At 47.7% G+C, this 17,395-nt stretch overlaps 1 protein-coding gene across 3 annotated transcripts in view; it reads left to right on the top strand.

Annotated features, from left to right (window-relative positions):
- SETD2 (SET domain containing 2, histone lysine methyltransferase) overlaps positions 1-17,395 on the top strand; it is a 43,760-nt gene that overhangs the window by 20,180 nt on the left and 6,185 nt on the right. Inside the window, exons 7-16 of one of the 3 annotated variants that reach the window (XM_032442944.1) lie at positions 551-628; positions 933-1,030; positions 3,156-3,282; positions 4,506-4,640; positions 5,108-5,236; positions 6,140-6,775; positions 12,427-12,475; positions 13,483-13,660; positions 14,261-14,377; positions 16,103-16,208. In XM_032442944.1, the coding sequence (XP_032298835.1) occupies positions 551-628; positions 933-1,030; positions 3,156-3,282; positions 4,506-4,640; positions 5,108-5,236; positions 6,140-6,775; positions 12,427-12,475; positions 13,483-13,660; positions 14,261-14,336 (1,506 nt within the window). In that variant the 3' untranslated portion in view covers positions 14,337-14,377; positions 16,103-16,208. Of the gene's footprint in view, positions 1-550; positions 629-932; positions 1,031-3,155; positions 3,283-4,505; positions 4,641-5,107; positions 5,237-6,139; positions 6,776-8,935; positions 9,107-12,426; positions 12,476-13,482; positions 13,661-14,260; positions 14,378-16,102; positions 16,782-17,395 lie in introns of those variants that run through there. The other 2 variants (XR_004306317.1, XM_015852945.2) reach the window with 2 other exon arrangements.

The raw sequence follows: 17,395 nt of genomic DNA, 5'->3' as shown, positions 1-17,395 counted from the left end.
GATTTTTTGGGGTTTTTGGATTTTTACAGTAAATGAGCTAAAAATAATCCCAAATTATTTTTTCTTTTTCCTTTTTTTTGCCCTCCACATAAGCAGTTCTGGAAGGTGCCATGGGATTGTGATGTGATCACAAGGAGGCACAAAGGCATCTTGTCCAGTTAAAAAAGGGAGAGCACAGTGATCCATGGGATGATCTTCCCATTAAAACACCATCTGTGGGGCTCTACCAGCCCTGATACTCATTGTGCTCTGTATCAGAGGGTCAGAAACCTATGCTTCAAACTCAGAATCCTCACCAAACCAAAGAACTCAATCTGTAATGAAAACTAAGAACCAAGTACCACTTTATTCTTTTTGAGGGGCACTTATTATCCCTATGAAATCCATTCTCTCCCAGTTAAATAGCGCAGGAGGAAAGGGTGGTGACTTCTGCAGTGATTATGTTCTCCTTCAGCCGTGCTGTGTTCCTAGATATGCTGCTCAGTATTTCTGCCTCATGCCTAAGGAGGGCAGTCTGTTTTATTCTATTTGTGGTTTATTTCCTTTCCAGATAATAGATGCTACCCAGAAAGGAAACTGCTCTCGTTTTATGAACCACAGCTGCGAACCAAACTGTGAGACACAAAAGGTAAACTACTGGATCAAAGCTGTTGCTGCTGCCTCTCACTTTGCTGCCCTGTGACTTAGCAAGCTCCAAGTGAAAGGCGTTTCTCCTTTATCTCTCTGTCTCTTTTGTTGTTTATTTTTGATGTAGCTTCTTGTTAGTCAAATGTAAACAGCCACCATTGAAATGGGCAGCTATGATGGGTTCAGTTAGCAAAGTTTAAATGTGCTGTTGATTTGAGAAGGATTTGTCTTGCTAATTTCATGCAAAAAAAGAAGCCAAGCCTGGCTGCTTTAATAACCATTCTCTTTTTTTTCCCCTGCCTTAGTGGACTGTGAATGGGCAGCTCAGAGTTGGGTTCTTCACCACCAAGCTGGTCCCATCAGGCTCCGAGCTGACCTTTGATTACCAGTTCCAGAGATACGGGTAGGTTCCATTTCTCTCTCTGCTAGAGGTATTGCAAGTTAGAATTGTTGTGAGCACTGATGCAATGAAGGAATTGTGCTCCAAAGCAGATCCCCACTGAGCAGAACAGTTAAAAATGAACAGGTATTCAACTGCATGAAACGCTACCTGGATAAAGTTTCTCTATTTCAAGCAGAAGAGGTTTGAAATCACTTTTTCTTCTACTTCATACAGTCTCCCCAGTGGAAACATCCCAGATAATCGTCTGACTGTTTCTTTCCTCAATCTATTAATTGCCTGAGCTTTCGACTTTGCCATGCTCTTAAATAAAGCCTCTTCATTCTTTCCCACCCACTACTGTTTTACAACTTTGCAAATACTTGCAAGAGCTGTAAAAGCCCAACAGATAGCACGTTCCTTCTCTCTGTCTGACTGCACATGTGCAGACTGCAGTGTGGGCTTTGCTCTCTTGTGTGCACTTGAGCTCAGTATTTTCTGTTGCTGCTCATCCAGGCACACTGCGAAGTATTTCACTCTCTTTGCCATGATTAACACAAAATGGCATCTGGCAGTTTTGAAACGTGCAATTATGAGATTAGCTGTAGATCTATTGTATAATCCCTGGGCACCTTTACCAAATACTGTGGTGTTTCTTTATGAGCGTTTCTTCCTTCTGGATCCTGCTTTCCGCAGAAATGTAAGCAGAAGGATCAGAAGTGAATTTTTAGTTATAGATTGATACATGCTAAGATGTCAGATACTGCCTTGTAGTTTTCTGTTCCAAGTGGTAGTCAGGCATAGACCATAGAACACTGAGGATGGAAAAGACCTATGAGGTCACCAAGTCCAACCCCAACCCATCCCCATCAGGCTCACTCACCCACGGCTGTTAGTGCCACATGTATTAATTCCTTGAAAAGCTCAGATCTCTGAAGAGGAGACAGTACCTGGCCTGATAGCTCATTAGAATCCCCAGGTGGGATTCGTCCACCTGAATTTGCTTATCAAAAAGTACATCAGCCCATGCAAACCATGATGGAGCTGTGTGCTGTGACTAGGCCTTGCTAGGGGCTGATGGTCTCATCCTAAGGTAGGTGGCCAAGTGTATCAGCCCAGGTTCCAAGTGGCTGCTCCCAGCTCTCATTTTCTACCTGGTCTGGTCTTTTGCTGTATTGGCTGACTTGGTATCTTCTGTATTTGAGGTCAGTCAGTCTAGTCTGTGCCTCACTGGAGAGATGTGATTGTTTTTAGATCTGATCTCATAGGTCTCCTTCCTCATCTTCTGCTTCATATAAGACACTGCAGCTTCTCTGTTAGTTACTGCTGATACTGCACAGCTGACTTCCTCCAGTCAGTTCTGCATGTTATGTAGAATGATAGAATCATTAAGGCTGGAAAGGATCAACTCTGATCCCCAAGTCCAACCATCAACCCATCCCCACCATGCCCACTAATCCAATCAAAAAACATGGCATATCACAGAATCATCATAGAGTCTTTGAGTTGGAAGGGACTCTTAAAGGCCATCTGGTCCAACTCTCCTGCAACAAATGGGACACCCACAGCTCGATTAGGGTGCTCAGAGCCCTGTCCAGCCTGACCTTGAATGTCTCCAAGGGTTGGGTATCCACCACTGTGTAATTGTGTTTGATTGCAAGGTGTGGTGTGAGGTGAGTGGATCCAACTCTCCAGCCTTTTCCTTTCTGGATTTTCCTTCTTGAATTGGGGAGGGCCTAGAATTGTTACCAGGCTTTGGCTTTCTGTGGAAACAACAGAGAATCACAGCAGCTGCTTAAGAATTGAAGGGTTTGTTTGAATTTTTAGTGGCTAGAATGAAAGGCCTCACCATGCAACTCCATGCATGGAGCTGAGAACTGTGAAGCGCCAGTTGGGTCTGGGCAGCCTTGCTTTGCAAGACAGTGCAAACCATCTGAGAAGATGAGATGTGAATGTTTTCCATATTTTCTTTTAGCTGCTTAGCAGGAATTTGAAGAACAATAGAAAGAAAAAGAGAAAGAAAAGTGTCAGAAGTGTGTGGGTAATGTGGTTACTGGTCTTAGTGCAGTATCAGGATTAAGATGGAACAACTGTCTGCGAGTGCAATGGAGTTGTTATTTAACTGTCTGTTACTTCTGTCCCCAAACAGCAAAGAAGCTCAGAAATGTTTCTGTGGCTCAGCCAACTGCCGGGGTTACCTGGGAGGAGAGAACAGGGTCAGCATCCGGGCTGCAGGGGGGAAGATGAAGAAGGAACGCTCCCGTAAGAAGGATTCGGTGAGTGAGATTCACCTGGGTGTCTGTATAGTTGTTGGTTTTGTCCCTGAAATGCAGCACACTGTTGAGGACGTTACCTGAAACTGGTCAGCTAAAATGCTGCCATCCCCAAGCTGGGATGTGAAATCTGAACTTCTAATTGCTTTGGCCTAGAGGCAAGTCAGCGCCAAGGAGCCTGTGTGAACACGCGCTGTGTTCTCTCTGAGTTAGCTCCAAATGTTTCTGCAGCTGGATGTGAATGAAATAAGGAATTGAGATCCAGTCCTTCTAAAACCTTTTTATAGCTCCTCCTGTATATAATCCTCTTCAAGTGGTTACATGAGCCTGTTCCCTGCACTGAGTGGCACTGATGGATTTATGGGTCCAAAAAGCTTTGCAGAATGCAGTCAGGAGTTCTTAGGAGCACTTTGCACTCAGGAAGAAGTGATGTGCACTCCTTTTACCTCCTATGAAACAGTATTTTTCTCTGCTTAAGGAAAAAAAGCCCTGTTCCTACCAATAGCATTTGTTACCTGCTCTTTTGGGAGCTGCTCATTCATTTTCCCATGCTGAAATTTTGCGAGTCAGGAAGCCAAGAAATCAGAAGTCATTTGTAAGTGGTTTTAACATGCTTATTAGTGCCACTGAGCAGCAAGCTAAATAGGGAAGGTTGGTGTATCAATGTCTGCATGGAGAGCAATGCAGACGCTGGTTGTGGTTATAAATATGAATTGGATGTTTAAAGAATCATTGCAATTAAACAATTATGGTCATTTGGTGCACATCTGTTTTCCTATGTGAAAAGGTAAACTTCCAAGCAGAAACATTTTGGGCACACGCTTGGAAATTCCCCTGCAGAGCACTCTGCACATGGCATGTATATATATATACATCTCAGATGTGCTATTCATTAGGAGTAATGCTCGTTAGGGCTGGGGATGCCTTGGTGTTGCGTGCGGGTACGGTTACAGGACAGGCTGCCCTCTGTACCTTCCATTTGGGGTGGTGTAAACAGAGCTGGTGGGAACACTGCACTTCTGTATGGCATTTCAGGTCTAAACAATGTTGAATGAAAACCGTAATATTCCGGATAAAAGCAACCCAACCAAACTGAGTCAAATTAAAACCAGATTTCTGTCTTGCTGTTGAGTCGGGAGGGACTTGTGCTGCCTTTCAGGGCCAAGGGAAGGAGTTCTTAGCATCATGTAGGGTGGCCTGGTCATGGCTTTCTGTCCTCTCTGTAGGTGGATGGGGAGCTGGAGGCACTGCTGGAGAATGGGGAGGGCCTCTCAGACAAGAACCAAGTTCTCAGCTTGTCCAGGCTGATGGTGCGCATCGAGACCCTGGAGCAGAAGCTCACCTGCCTCAAGCTCATCCAGGTGAGCAGCTCCTGGCTGGGGTGGGAGGGAATTGCTGGGTAAGCAGTGTCTCATAGCCATCGTTTGAAGAAGGAGAAAATAGGATGAAAAGGGACTCTCAGTGGTGCCAGCACCCCAAGCGTGAGCTGAGTGGCTCTGCTTCACTCATAGGTGCTGTGTAATGGTTGGCCTGATTTTGTGATTCCTCTTGCAAGGCAACATGTTACCTTGTGAAGTTTTATTCTGCAGCATGAGCCACTCATTAATAGTTGTAAACTTCTGCTGCATGCCTTGCTGCTCCCAAACCAGCAGCCACATCCACCTGAGATGCATCAGACACGTGCCAGTCTTGGCTCTGGCTCTGTGCTTTCTTGCTAGCAGTGAGTCTTAGAGGTAGCACCCACCCAGCTCAGCCTTAAGATGTGGATAACAAAGGTAGCTTTTGTTGGTGAGTTGCTGACCCTTCTGTGTCACTTTGCCTCATACAGAACACTCACTCACAGTCCTGCCTGAAGTCCTTCCTGGAGTGCCACGGCCTGTCACTGCTGTGGATCTGGATGACAGAGCTGGGTGACAGCAGGGGAAGCACAGCCAACAACCTCAAGCTGCAGCTGGAGGTCAGTGGTCCCCTTAATTCTGTCAGGTTTGAAGCATTCATAGTGATTTTGATAATTGCTCACAGCACATCCATTGCAATGTTGTGTTTTTGGTAGGCGTATTGCACACCAAGTGTTGATGCAAACAAACTACAGGTATCCCTGCAGCCACAGCCTGAAACTTTTGCTTTAAGGAATGTTTCAAATACATGGAAGGAATTTGCTTCTGTGGTTTTTCTTATGTTTCTGGGTTAGTGACATGAGCCAGACTTAAACAGCAGTGGCAGCGATCTTTATTTGTTCCATACTGAACTACAGAGGCAGTTTGAGGTATTGCTTTGACGGGCTGAAGTGGAACTTTAATACTTCTGTCTTCTGGATGCACTTCAGCATCGCATGCAAAAAAACATCTGGAAGTTCCTTTCTTAAAGATGCAACTACAGAACTTTGCTGTGGGTTTCAGAGAGGCCTGCCCAGCCCTGAATCCAGGGACAGAAAGTAGAGCTCAGGGTGCCCATCCTACCACCAACTCATGCTTTGTGGTGGTGGCACTGCCTGGCAGCTGTTCTTCCTTAGCTCAGCATGGTTTTTCCCCTTTTGCATTTCTGAATGAGTCGTGCCACACTCATTTCCTCCTGATCCCAAGAGGAATAATGTCTGACAGCCCCGTAACCCATACTGCTGAAGAGATGGCATTGATGGCAAGCCAGCTTTGGCAGCCATATACTTCTCATCTTCAGAAATATCAACACACTGTTCCGATTAGGACCTTAGAGATGTTTTCTGATCATAACGATGCTGTGATTCTATTTTATGATCCTGTTTGATACATCAGTTACTTCTTGAGAAAGGGGAGTCATTCCAGGTGGGAAAGAGCTGTGAATTCTTCAGCTCTAACAGCCGTAACCTTGTCTTTGCAATTAGATTATGAAGACGCTGGAGCTGCTGCCCATACCCACCAAAAACATGCTGGAGGAGAGCAAGGTGCTTCCCATTATCCAACGCTGGGCTCAGACCAAGAGTGCCATCCCACAGCTCAGCGAAGGTGATGGATACTCGAGTGAGAACACGTCGCGCGCTCACACGCCGCTCAACACACCAGAGCTGTCTGCCAAGCAGAGTGCTGAAGGAGACACGGATACCCCCAAGAAACTGGTATTCCGAAGGCTTAAGATTATAAGTGAGAACAGCATGGACAGTGCCATCTCGGATACAACTAGTGAACTGGAAGGGAAGGAAGGCAAAGAGGACTTAGACCAGCTGGAGGTTGCCCCAACGGAAGTGTCGGAGGAGCAGCAGCCTCAGCAGGAGGTGAAAGCAGCTGTGGACACACCAGTGGAGAGTAGTAAGCCCCAGGAGCTGGAGGCTGAGCCTGAAGCTGAGGTCAAGGAGAGCAATGGCACCAAGCTGGAGGAGCCCATCACGATGGAAACACCGTCTCAGGATGAAGAGGAAGGAGTATCTGACGTGGAGAGCGAGAGGAGCCAAGAGCAAACAGACAAAATTGTGGATGTGAGCGATTTGGCCAGCAGGCTGCTTGACAGCTGGAAAGACCTGAAGGTAAGAAGCACCCTGCTGTGCACCTGCATCTCCAGCACCTCTAGCTTGCTGAGCAACACGCAATGATGCTGTGGCTCAGTGCACACAGGGCTGAGATGCGTATTGTTGGTAAAGTTTGACTACTGGGATTGCCATTTGTACAAAAGGAGCTTTTCCAGGTGCTTTCTATATATATCCTTTCATTGCAAGCTACCCTGTCTGTGACTCACAGTAAGTTCCTATATTTTCCTGTGCTGCACACTGATAGGAGCAGATTAGTGTGGCCACCACCAAGACATCTTAACCAATTAGTTTTAAGTTGTTTAGGGGGAGGGCAGCCCTGAGATCTCAGCTGGTCAGAAAAAGGCATTTTTGGTTGGCATGGCCCAGTATCCATTGGTGTTGATACAAACCTGACCATACATCAGCTCTCAAGCTGTCAGAAGATTGTCAGCGTTTCCTGTTTTGCCAGCATCTGCTTTATATCTGCAATGTAGAAACCCATTGGCTGGCAATTTCCTTGCTCTTGATGGCAGCTTAAAGCTGGGTTCTCCTCTGGATGTTTGTAGTTGGTGTTTAAATCAGGTAAATACTTAGATTTTTGGATGGTAATCTCAGCCTTTAAATGTAGCTGCTCACTGTTATGTTTCCACTGAGCTGCTCTTAGAGCAGATAACTCAAGAGACAGGTTTGAGGGCTACTGGTTGCCTTCTCCATGACTGAGCACTCAGCACTGTATATGGCCTTCTTGGCCATTTGATCTTTAGCCAACAGCTGTGTTGCATGAGGATGAGGACACAGTTCTTGCCACTCAGTGCTTGGGGCATTTTCTGGGGGTTTCATTAGGTCTTTGGGAGCTTCTCATCCATCGTCTGTTTCTATAGGATTCTATTTCTTGGGAAAACAAAGAGGGTGGGAGCTTTGCTTTTCAAGTGTTAAAGCAGCATTTTCTGAGGATCCTGCAAAGCAAAGGCAGTTCCCAACCCTGAGGCTCTGAGTTCTGTCCCCACCAACATAAATGTTACCTTAATCTCTGAGTTTTTCTGAACAATCTCATGCTCTTCAAGTTATGCGGAACTGTTTGAGCAGTGGAACAGGGGCTGTGGATGCCCCATCCCTGCAGGCATTCAAGGCCAGGCTGGATGTGGCTCTGGGCAGCCTGGGCTGGTGGCTGGTGACCCTGCACACAGCAGGGGGTTAAAACTGGATGATCATTGTGGTCCTTTTCAACCCAAGCCATTCTGTGATTCACATTCACTTGTCTTACAGGGGGAAGCAGTAAGCCTTTACCTTATAGAATGTGAACTAAAGTGTGTATCTGTAGAAAAGTTATGCTTTGCTTCATGTTCCTTCCCCTCTCCTCCACACAAAGTGGATCTGTGGCCTATTGTTCTCTAGGTTTTAACCTGCGGGCTCTTTGTGTGGGCCTCGTGGGTGCTTTATTTAAGTGACACTATCAGGTTAAATTTGGGGTTGTATTGAAACAGAGCCCTTTCCCATTCACCACTAATGCTTGGGGTTGAAATTAAGAGCTGAGCTCTCTGTGCTGGAGATGCACCTGCTCTGGACCAACCATGCAATCTTTTACTTGCAGCCAGAGGTTTTCACGTGCTGCAGTGTTTAAACTTCAAGCAGCAGACAGACAGTGTTCAAAAGCACTCAGAGAGAGTGGGAAGTTGCATAAGATGAGGAGCTTCCCTTGAATATTGCTGTGTCATACTAACTCATTGTGCTGTGTCCCAGCCTGAGTTATCTCAGGAGCCAGGAGGAGCTCAGGCTGGGCACAACAGGAGCCCTCAGCCATCAGTTTGGGATGTGGACTCTCATCCCTTCTGTGTCTGTTGCAAGGGATTTATTATTGTGAGGATGCCACCAACCCACTGCGACATATTCTTGGGGTGAGGGTATTTGTGGTGCACTCAGTCAAGCAGAATTATATCCAAAGAAAAGTCATTTTTCTCTTGCAAACCGTATCCCCACTCGTGGCACTCTGAGTTAACTGCTTCTGTCCGCCTTCCACTGTTGGGACGCTGCCCAATGCTAATGATGGTGCAGCCCTAAACAACCAAAAGAAGCTGGCTGGGGTGGCTGGGAGGGGGGGTCTGAAACCTTGGGACTTAAGCTTTGTCCTCTCCAGTGGTGCTGATGACCCCCTTTGTAATTTCACCCATTTCCATCCAGCTTCTCAGGGCAGCGAGGAGCTTGTTAACATCACCAGCTGACCATGTGTCACCTTTTCTCAACTCCATTTTCAACTCCGTGCTGAAGAAGGGAGGAGAGAACGTAGCGTGCGTGCTGTGAAGAAACGGGAAGATGGTTGGGAAGCTGGATGGTGCATGAGCAATTTAATAGGTGAAAAGAGGACAGAGGTGGTTAACTCAGTGATGCCGACGTTATTTTGCTGCGTCCATTGCCGGCAATGGACGTCGCTCTGGGAAAATCCCGACCCCTGGCACAAAAGGATTAAGTGAGCTATCTTTTTCTATACCTCTACACACAGGCCAGCTGCCTTGGCTCGCAGGGCTGCTCCTTGCCCCCACAAGGAGCAATGCCACTGCTGTACATCCACCACATCACACACCCACCGTGCCCCATGGGGCAAGTTTTCAGCCTGGGCTCGTGCCTGTGTGCCCTGCTCTCTGAGCATGTGCTGAGTGCTCTCCCCAGGCTGAAATCAGACCCCGCTGCACCTTGAGGATCGTGCTGTGGTCCTGTGCAGGTAAGGCCTCAAGGACAGCAGTCAGACCCACAGCAGAACCACACATGCTGCGATGGTGGAGGACTCTGGTGCTCTCACCTCTTGGCATTTCTGAATATCTTCCAGCATCACCTTCACCTTCTCAGTAGGGTTGGCACCACCAAGGGGACGTGCACACCTCTGGTGGCTTGGATCTGAGCTGTTAGGAACCTGCTGTGAAGCTTTTCTCCTTTTGAAGATGTAAATCTCAGCAGGGAAGCACGTTTGGTTTTAAGTGTGCTGATAGTTTGAGAGCTGTCTGTCCATTGGGTTCCAGGTCCTGCAGCTCCACATCCCACTCCTTAGACAACCAGTGATGGTCCACCATCTGCACATCTAAGATTTGTCCTTTAGAGAACCAGAGCTTTCTCTTTTGCCATCAAAACACCCTTTCTGTGACCATAATTATTAGCCTGATAAGGATAGCAGAGCTTGGGTGGCCCCATCTCCCAGTTACACAACACAGCCATCCTGGAGTGACTGGCCACCATCCTGGCACATGCATCACATGCCCTAATGAGGACGTTTGTTATTTGTTACAACTTCCAGCAGTTCATGGAAACAATAGGCGTTGGTGAGCAGCCAGGCTGTTGCTTGCACTGAGGTTGTTTTGATCTTTACATAAGGGAGGCTTTGGGGTCAGTCCTTATTACCTGGGCACCATCTTCCTGCTTGTGTGCAGGGTTGGAGGTTATAGAATCATAGAATGACTTGGGTTAGAAGGGATCTTAAAGGTCACCCAATTCCAGCCCCCTGCTGTGGTGCCCCCATCAGATCAGGGCTACCCAGGTTTCATCCAGCCTGTCTCTGCACACCTCCAGGGTTGGAATGGGCATCCACAGCTCTCTGGGCATGCTCTTGGGATGAGCTGTGTGCTCTGTAGTTGTTGGATTTCTCCAGTTCAGTGCCATCGAGCAAAAATAATCAAGAGCTAACAGGGAAGTTTCCAGCAAGAGCTGAGTTAAGCCCATTCTTCCTTTCCTTGTGCCACTGTGTCCTTTGAGACTAGGGGGAGTTCTTCCTTGGCTCAGGGATGGTGTGTGTGCACCCAGCAGCCTCATTCAGGGTTTTTTTCTTTCCTTACATTTGTGACACTCATATCACTTTGTCTGCATCTCATTTTCTTTGTAATTCATTAAAAATGGTTCTCAAAGGTATAGAACCCGCCGGGCTCTACTAAAGATTCTCCCATTGATTTATTTAGCAGCGAGCAGCTTCCGTTTCCCAAAATAAACCAGGCCCTTCAGAGCGTCTGTTTGGCCACCATCTGCTCTTCATAGCGCGGTGCTGACACATCCCCTCTGCCTGCTGCTCTTCCAAAGGCTCTGCTGCATCTGCTCTTCCCCAGCCCGATCCTGGCACTCCGCATCCGCCAACTAGAAATAAACAACTCTCTGCCATGCAGCAGTTCATAATTAGCTCGGATGGTTTCTTTTCCAGTAGTTTCATGTTGCATGCTCTGCTGTTTAATAGAGTTCTTTCTTGGAGCTGGGATGTCTGCTTCAGTCAGTGTCTGTTCTCTTCTCGCATGCTGCTTTATCCTTAAGCAGTCTGGGCTGGCTCACATGTTCTGGTTCATTGTGGTGCTGCTAACTGGGAGCACCAGCTTCAGTTTCATCGCGTGCTGCTCTCTGAGGATCAGCTTTCAGGGGCTGGTAGTGCAGAAAGGAAGAAAATAAAAGGGAAAAATGCAGCACTTTGGGTGCTCTGGGGACTGTGGAAGCTCCTGGTACAAGGCAGTAAGAGAGAAAATAGCCATAGAATCATTAAGGTTGGAAAAGACCACTGAGGTCATCTGGTGCAGCCATCAGCCCATCACCACCATGGCTGGGGCTGAACAGACACAGGGTTGTGCCCTCCTTACAAAAGCAAAATAGGCATTAGACCTCATTTAAAAAGTATATATATATATAATCTCTGCTACTATCAATGTTTACAACCTACATCAGCACCTTTGAGGTGGTTGTGCCCTGTAGCCAGATCACAGCGGGCTTTATTACTCTTCATTTCACCAAAGGGAGGTTGAGTTTTCTCAGTTCTACTCTACTCAGAAGTAGAACTTAACCTAAACCCGGGCTCTCATTGACTGTAGTGCTGGAGGTGGGCACGTTGCTGATGCAACATGCTGCAGCTGGGTGGTTCTGTGGAGTGGTCATGTCATTTCCAGCCAGCTTGAGTCAAATAAAGGTTGATAGTTAATGTTTGGAAAGAAAATAGTTTCTTTTGCTCAGAGATTTTCTCTGTGCCATTTGCAAAGCTGGTTTGCCAGCCTCAGACCTGAACTCGGTGTTATTCTATCACTGTATTTCTTCAGAACTAAAGATTATGTAGGGGTGGGAATTGTACTGGCAGCATCCATGCCCTAAACGAAGGGAGATTTTGCTGTTGCAATGAAGGCACCATGGTCTTTTCCCCCCAGAGGCATCACAGTGCTGTTGGGTTAGGTACAAAGGGTTAATGCTGCTCATGGAATGTGGCTTTGCTCAGGTTTGGGCTTTGCTGTTGGTCACTAAACAACACTGCAAGGAAAGCATTGCTGCTGTGGAGAAGGAGTCAGGAACGCAGGGCTGCTGGAGTGTCAGGAAGGCACTAAGCCTTTAGAAGTGACGTCACACCTTTTATTAGTGATGTAGCACCTTTAAAGTGGAGCTTAGCAAAGCAACACTCAGCCAAAATCCGGGTGTGTACAGGGTGGGATGTGCCTGATAACAGCTGCCCTGCTTGGCACAAAAGCCCCGTAGACTCCACAGGCACTAATTGCTTTTGAAGGACAATATATAGAAAGCACCACAATGGCTTGCTTAGAACTTTGCTTCCAAATACCATTTGTTTGTGATCTAATTGCTTAAAATGATGAGTTCTGATACTTGCAGCCCTGTAGACTCAGGGATATTCTCACTGAAAACCTGACTTTGTTCTCTGCCTTGTTTTATAGGAGGTGTACCGAATCCCAAAGAAGAGTCAAGCAGAAAAGGAGAGCAGTGGTATGTACTCACATTTTTCCATGTATTTCCCAGTGTGTGATGTCAGGAGAGGCTCCCGATTGGTAGCTGAGCTGCTGGTGCCATGTCCCAGCCCTAAATCCAATTCAGTCTGGTCCCTAAATCCATAGAGTATCTGATGCATGAGCAGCTGCTAGCAAGGGAGGTGAGATTTGTTTGCAAGGAAGAGCTCTGGGATGGAGGCTTCTCTCTATGCTTTGTGCCATGATCTCATGGAGTGGCCTCTTGGCTGATGGAGGGACAAGCATCACCCATGGAGGTGCACCCAGAGCAGACTGTATCACAGCCCAACCCCTGGGAGGGCACTGAGTGATCCCAGGGTATTCCTGAGCTGTTGGCACCACTCCTGGTGACCCACATGCAGGATGCATGGGTGGGGGTCTTGTCCTGCTGTTCTCTTAAGCTTAGGACTGTTCTTGGAGCACATCTCTGCACTGAACGTTAACTCACAAGGAGCCATCATTAGAGTCAGGAGGAAGTGAGAACCCTTTGGTACCTGGAGTGAAAACTCAAGTTATCTCTGAGACTGGAAGCAAGGATGCAAGGGAGCATTTGGGGTTTTTCCTTGACCTGAAAGCTGCTTCTTGAGGCCACCAACTCTGTGTTTTTCAGTATCGACTCTGTGTCAGTGACAATAAGCACAGGGAAGCTCTTGCTTTGCAGTCAGGGTGTCAGAGCACTACAGGAAATCTGTGCTACAGTCTGGAGCCTTTTGCACTCTGAAATAGGTTTCCTATTGAAAGAATGGGAGGAGGGGAAACGAGTGACGCAATTTCATCCATTAGGTAACAGCTCAGAAGTTGGAGTAGCGTCTAAAAATAAGATAGGAAAATGGAAGCTTTATTTTAACCACTCTTACAGTCCTGAGGCTGATTCAGGACAACCTATAATTTGTTTGAATGAGTGTTGGCCAACACAGAGGAACTGCTGAAACTCCAAGAGGGAGCAGGGAAGATGTTGCGTTATAACAACTCTCTCTTTTTACCCAGCTGACCGAGGCAGAGAGGCTGCTGGCCTCAGGGATCAGACTCCCACACCGAAGAACCCCGTCCTGAGCCGCACAGACCCTGAATGGCAGAACCTGAACAAGGAGAAGAAGAGGCGACGAGACTCGCTGTCCCCTCCGGCATCAGCGTATGAGCGGGGCACCAAGAGGCCCGAGGACAGGCAAGTTTGACCCTGCCAAGGGTAAAACAGTGGGAAATTGGATTCGGTGGCCTCTGGAAATACATAGGGATGGGGAAGAGAATATCTTGGCTGAATGCTCTGTGCGTGGTGAGTTGTGTTCCCTGGGAGTTGTGCTGCTCCTTGGTGTGCTCTGCGGTCTTCCTATGGCTCATGCAGCAGTGAGCAGAGGTGTAAAGGGGTTTTTAGAGTCATAGAATCATTAAGGTTGGAAAAGAGCTCTGAGATGATGGAGTCCAACTGTTGGCCCATCAGCAGCATGCCAACTCAGAGAATCATAGAGGCTGGAAAAGATCTCTGATCAAGTCCAGCCATTGACCCATCACCACCATGCCTACTAAACCATGTCCCTAAACCTGTGCCCTTCTACCCTACTTGGATCTTGCAGTTCTGAAATTCAGCTTGCAGCAGCCCCAAGCCAGACATGACTTCTAACACAAACCAATCTCCTTGGGCAAAGCAGGTGACCTCTGTTTAAGTTACCCCAGCAGCTCTTCTGCTGTTGCCATTTTCCGTGTTCTCTTTACTCGAAAGCTCCTTATTCATTAAGAGAAGGAATTTATTACGTGTCTCGTGTTTCAGGGAGACTTCAGATCATATTAAAGGCAGTGCCAAGGAATCTCCTTTACAGAAGTCAGCTTTCCATTGTCCCTCTTAAATAGGATCTCAGGCAACGTAGCAATTACGGAACAATTGCTGGTGAGTCAGCCATGCCAGCATCCTTTTGTCCTCCTAGTTGGGAAAGTTGGAGATGTCTGCATTAAAAACAAGCCACAAATGTACAATACTGTAATTACCCATTTGGAGGATGTAAACATCACGGAGGGCTGGGGGCAGGAGAGAGCTGAAGTAAGTGCAGTGTTTGTGAAAGGATGGAGGGAGTCATAGAATGGCCTGGGTTGAAAAGGATCACAATGATCACCCAGTTCCCACCCCCTGCTGTGTGCAGGGTCGCCAACCAGCAGCCCAGGCTGCCCAGAGCCACATCCAGCCTGGCCTTGAATGCCTGCAGGGATGGGGCATCCACAGCCTCCTTGGGCAACCTGTCCCAGTGCATCACCACCCTCTGGATGAAATTGGTGTGCTCCAGTGAAGGAAAACAGGCTGGAGAGGTGCGAACAAGCAGCTCTTCACCAAGCAAGGTAGGAAGAGATGAACGGAAGCTTTAGGAAGCTCCAGCCAGCAGTCCCAGGGGTGCTGCCTTTTTCCTAAGCTTGCCTCAGTTCTCCCTTAGGTACATCTGTTAAGAAGGCTCACAAACAGAAAACAAGATAGAAGAAGAGGGATTGCCTGAACACAGAATATTGCGACTCATTCTGTGTTAAATCCTCAGTTCTCCTCTGTCTGTCCTTCCGCTCCAGCTGCCTCCCATGTAAACTCCCGAGGCAGTGCCAGGAAAGACTTTAATTATTTAAATGGAGCTCTTCATGTCAATAAGGTTCACATTAACAGATGCTTGCAGCTACTCTGGGAATGTGAGGAAACTTCTTAAGCGTTGGTAGCAATGTGCTTTTGATATGTAAATTGAACACATGAACACCAAGTTAGTATATTAAGAATATATGGGATGCTTTGTAGAATCCACTTCACTTAAGGGGCTGCAAAACATTTCTGCTTGTAATCCCTGTTTTACCACACTCGTAACTTCTCAAAATACCCACCTTTGATCTGAAGTTTTCCATGGTTGAGGTCTGATCAAAGTCCTTGAGATTTTCTTTCTTTAATAGTTGAAGTCCTTGGAAAAATCCTTCCAGCTGCTCTGCATCTCAGGATGAAAATTCTTAACTCTTTAAAAAAGAAATAATCCATCCACACTTTATTATGTATACATATATATTTAAGCTAGAACTGTGGTCTTGTAAATAGCATAACTCTGAAACAGAAACTTGTTGCTTGCAATTCCATTGTTCTTAGCAATGTCTGCACATCTGTCTGGAGCGCAGGAAGGGCTCATGGCTCCGCAGTGCCTGGGGCTTTGCCTGCAGTGGGAGGGATGAAGGGGCTCAGCCTGGCGTAGCTCAGAGGGTGACGTCCACCTGGAAGCCCAATTGATTGAGCCAAGGAGATAAGGCTGTGGGTCGTTTGGGGTGTGTTGACTGTGGTGGGGAGGAGGTTTAGGTTGGATTTTAGGAGGAAGTTTTCCACCCAGAGGGTGGTGATGCACTGGAACAGGTTGCCCAAGGAGGCTGTGGATGCCCCATCCCTGCAGGCATTCAAGGCCAGGCTGGATGTGGCTCTGGGCAGCCTGGGCTGCTGGTTGGTAACCCTGCACATAGCAGGGGCTGGAGCTGGGTGATGATTGTGATCCTTTTCAATCCAGCCCATTTGGTGATGGTTCTGTGATTCCATGGTTTTGTGACCTTCAAGGTCCCTTCCAAGCCAACTATTCTCTGATTCTGAGGTTCCCTTTTCTTTCTGTTGCAGGTATGACACGCCAGCATCCTCAAAGAAGAAAGTCCGCCTCAAGGACCGCAACAAGCTGTCGACAGAGGAGCGCAGGAAGCTCTTTGAGCAGGAGGTGGCCCAACGGGAGGCCCAAAAACAGCAACAACAGCTGCAGAACTTGGGCATCACGTCCCCCCTTCCCTACGACTCCATGGGCTATGGCACACCGCACCACAGCGGCTTCATCGGCTACCCACCCGGCTACCCCATGCAGGCCTATGTGGACCCCAGCAACCCCAATGCGGGCAAGGTGCTGCTGCCCACCCCAAGCATGGACTCTATGTGCTCCCCAGCAGCATATGAGCACCCTCAGCCCATGGTGGGGCACACGGTTGAATCCAGCCTGCCCACTCCCCAGCCGGTCCCAGTAGTTCAACATGTAGCAACGCCGATGGAGGTGACGACTCCTCAGTATGTAGCACAAAGCGACACCGTGGTGCACCAAGAACCCAACGTGGCTGTCCTGCCTGTGCCTACCACAACACCAGTGCAGGGGCAGAACTACGGGGTGTGGGATTCCAACCAGCAGACGGTGGCTGTGCAGCAGCAGTACTCGCCAGCTCAGTCCCAACCTGCCATATATTACCAGGGCCAGACTTGTCAGACTGTTTATGGGGTGACGTCCCCCTACTCACAGACGACCCCACCGATTGTACAGGTAACCTGTGGGGAAAATGGGACCTTTTCAGGCACTGTGTGGCATAGGGCACTCACAGAAGGAGCCAGCCTGCAACTGCAGTGCTGTATGTGCTCAGTGTGCTAGGGGCCGTCCTGATTTGCTTTAGTGTTTAGCATTGCTGAGATAACTCCATCTGAGAGTCTGTGTAAAGCACAGGTTTGCTTTGTGGTTACTGCTGCTTGACTGGGCTGTGATCTCCCATCAGTCCTCATGAGAATTCCCTCACCCTGATGTGGTGCATCACTCCCATCAGTCCCCATCAGTATTTGTGTTTCAGGGTGTACCTGATTTTCATTTCACATTATGCAGTGCTGGTGTTCCTGCTGCACATCTTAATAGCTTCATTCCATTGAGGAGCATCACAGGTTGCTTTAGAAAGATCAAAAGTGAAACGTTGCCTTTCTCTTGATCCTGAATTCTTCCTGGTGGATGGCTTTGAGCATTGAAGCTCAGCGTCACCCAAACTCACTTTCCTACCTGTCGTGGAGGAGACACATTCTGAATCTTAGTGCTTGGAAAGGAAAATCTCCATGTGGAGCAATTGTCCTGAGCAAGTGATGTGGTATTTCCTTTGAAAGCTGTTGGTTGGATGT

The sequence above is a fragment of the Coturnix japonica genome, chromosome 2 (genome assembly GCF_001577835.2).
Source record: "Coturnix japonica isolate 7356 chromosome 2, Coturnix japonica 2.1, whole genome shotgun sequence".
In the NCBI taxonomy this organism is placed as follows: domain Eukaryota; kingdom Metazoa; phylum Chordata; class Aves; order Galliformes; family Phasianidae; genus Coturnix; species Coturnix japonica.
The sequence above is the reverse complement of the archived record's forward strand: the minus strand, read 5'-3'. Positions and strand labels throughout refer to the sequence as shown.